At 47.1% G+C, this 2,416-nt stretch overlaps 1 protein-coding gene across 1 annotated transcript; it reads left to right on the top strand.

Annotated features, from left to right (window-relative positions):
- Window positions 1–282: 282 nt before the first annotated feature.
- Window positions 283–2,291, top strand: LOC130133384 (chondroitin sulfate N-acetylgalactosaminyltransferase 1-like; the record flags this gene model as incomplete). The annotated part of the gene is made up of 4 exons (XM_056301994.1): window positions 283–645; window positions 989–1,089; window positions 1,367–1,545; window positions 2,075–2,291. Coding segments are annotated over exons 1-4 (860 nt in total), but the record flags the coding sequence as incomplete, so codon positions are not given.
- Window positions 2,292–2,416: the final 125 nt, after the last annotated feature.

The following is a 2,416-nucleotide window of genomic DNA, read 5'->3' as shown; positions in this document are numbered from 1 at the left end:
CATTTGAATCCCGTTGACGAAGATGGCCCCAGTGGATGTGGTCGATGATGTAACTAACTATGGATGACATAAGATGACACAGAGCAAACAGGAGGACATCTCCACAAAACATTACTTCCTTTTAAACTATGGAGTGGAACCCCAACATGAACGACACGACTTTTTTTCTGTGCATCCCCATGTAACAAAGGCACTCCTGTGTTTGGATCAATCAGGACCTCTGGCCAGAGGTTTTTTTAACACATCCTGCTTAAAAAACACACGCACAAACCCTGCTGGACGATGCTTAAGAGGTGGCTGCTGGCCCTGCTGGCCCGTGTTTGGGTCATCGTGTTGCTCTTCTGCTGCTGTCTGACCCTCTTCTACCTCCTGGCCTGTAAGCCGGCAGCTCCTTACAGCCACCAGTCTCTGCTGTGGTCCGGGGGGGCCGCCAGTAAAGAGGTCTACATGGCCTTACTGCAGGAGAGAGAGGACTCTCACAGACATTACATCAACAGCCTGACCAAGCAGATAGCCCAGCTGAAGGAGGCCCTGCAGGAGAGGACCCAGCAACTACAGGATTCCCTGGAGAAGGCCAAGGCCAAAGGGGTCCTACCTCTGGGACTGGATAGCCTTCACAAAAGCCCCACACAGTATGACCTCAAGGTATCAACCGTAGACAACATTAGATAGATAGATAGATAGATAGATAGATAGATAGATAGATAGATAGATAGATAGATAGATAGATAGATAGATAGATAGATAGATAGATAGATAGATAGATAGATGGATAGATAGATAGGTAGGATAGATGGATAGACGGATAGAGGGGGTGTACTGACCTCCCATTGTGAGGGAGTGGGTAAGAGGTTGATGGGGGGGGGGTTGATACACGCATAAAAGGACAATGTCGACGCCTTCTAATTTTTCTATGGGTGTCAAATAAGTATGCTTTGCACATATATCCTGCAGTAAATAGTAGCAAATGTCCTGTCATGTCCTCTAGGAATTCTTCCGCTCCCAGCTGAACAAGGCTGAGGTGAACACGGGTATGAGGTTGCCCAGCGAGTACGCAGTGGTTCCTTATGACACCTTTACTCTGCATCGGTGAGTCAGGAAACTTGTTAAGAGACTAAGTTACTAAATAAAATGCACTAATTTAGTAAATCCTTTTCGGGCCTCCACTCTCTCAACCGCACAGTGTGAGTGCCATGAGATGTGTTCGTCTGTGCAACGTGCGGTGACACGGAGTTTGAATCTTGCCTAAGCTGTGCTACACTTAACTGCCATCGCTTCCATTAGTTTTTTTTTGTGTGCATGCAGTGAATAAAACCATGTCAAGGTCAGCCAGTGGTGAGATGACATAGTTTGTTTTGTCACACAGCGTGTACCAGCTGGAGACGGGACTGACAAAACATCCCGAGGAGAGGCCTGTGAGGAAGGACCGCAGGGACGAGTTGATCGGCACTCTGGAGACGGCTCTGCATGTCCTCAATGGACCGTACCAACACAGTGATGCCGCCAGACGCAAGCGCACATACTCCCCATCAGATTTCGTACAGGGTGGGAGATGATGACCTTTATTTGTATGTGTTACAAAGTGCTTTACGGCAGAATAGAGGCAGAATAATCAAACAATGAGAACAAAACAAACAGAAATCCATCCATCCATCCATCCATTCCCCAAACTGCTTATCCTGCTCTCAGGGTCGCGGGGATGCTGGAGCCTATCCCAGCAGTCACTCACACTGAGTAAAATAAGTCACATGCAACAAGTGCGATGTGTGAAACAAAACAGCTAAAAACAAGAATAAAAAAGGGAAATGAAATTAGGAGAACCGGTACTTTTAATGTAATTTTTGAAATAATGATGATTTCATTTTGATATGCTTGTTTTAGATATGTGCTGCTAATTGGTGTCACATAAGGTAACGTCTAGCTTGCTATTACGTTCGTGCATTTCAGCAGGCCTGGGAATACTTTCTGACGTGTGTCCAAAGTCAGCAAGGTAAACGTCCTTAACTCTGAGCTTATCCTGTAAAAGCCTCCATCTTTGTTCTCGCCCCCCCCCCCCCCCGTCTCTGTGTAACAGGGCTGACTCGCACAGAGAGGGACAGAGGAACAGTCTATGAGCTGATGTTCAAAGGTGAGAGGCCGCAGGACTTCACACAGCTGGTGTTCTTCCGGCCCTTCGGCCCCGTGATGAAGGTGAGGAGCGAGAGGGTGGACACACGCTACACGCTCATCAACATCATCGTGCCTCTGTCCAGGAGGATGGACACATTTCGGCAGTTCATCAGCAACTTCAGGTACCACACAAATATTACACAATAACACGCGTACTAACATACACGTCACACATCAAAACACGTACGCTGCACACTTCCACTTCCTGAAAATCAGTAAGACATACATGCCTGTACACACATACAGA

This window comes from Lampris incognitus, unplaced genomic scaffold (genome assembly GCF_029633865.1).
Source record: "Lampris incognitus isolate fLamInc1 unplaced genomic scaffold, fLamInc1.hap2 scaffold_296, whole genome shotgun sequence".
Lineage (NCBI taxonomy): Eukaryota > Metazoa > Chordata > Actinopteri > Lampriformes > Lampridae > Lampris > Lampris incognitus.
This window is presented reverse-complemented; position numbering and strand designations above follow the sequence as displayed.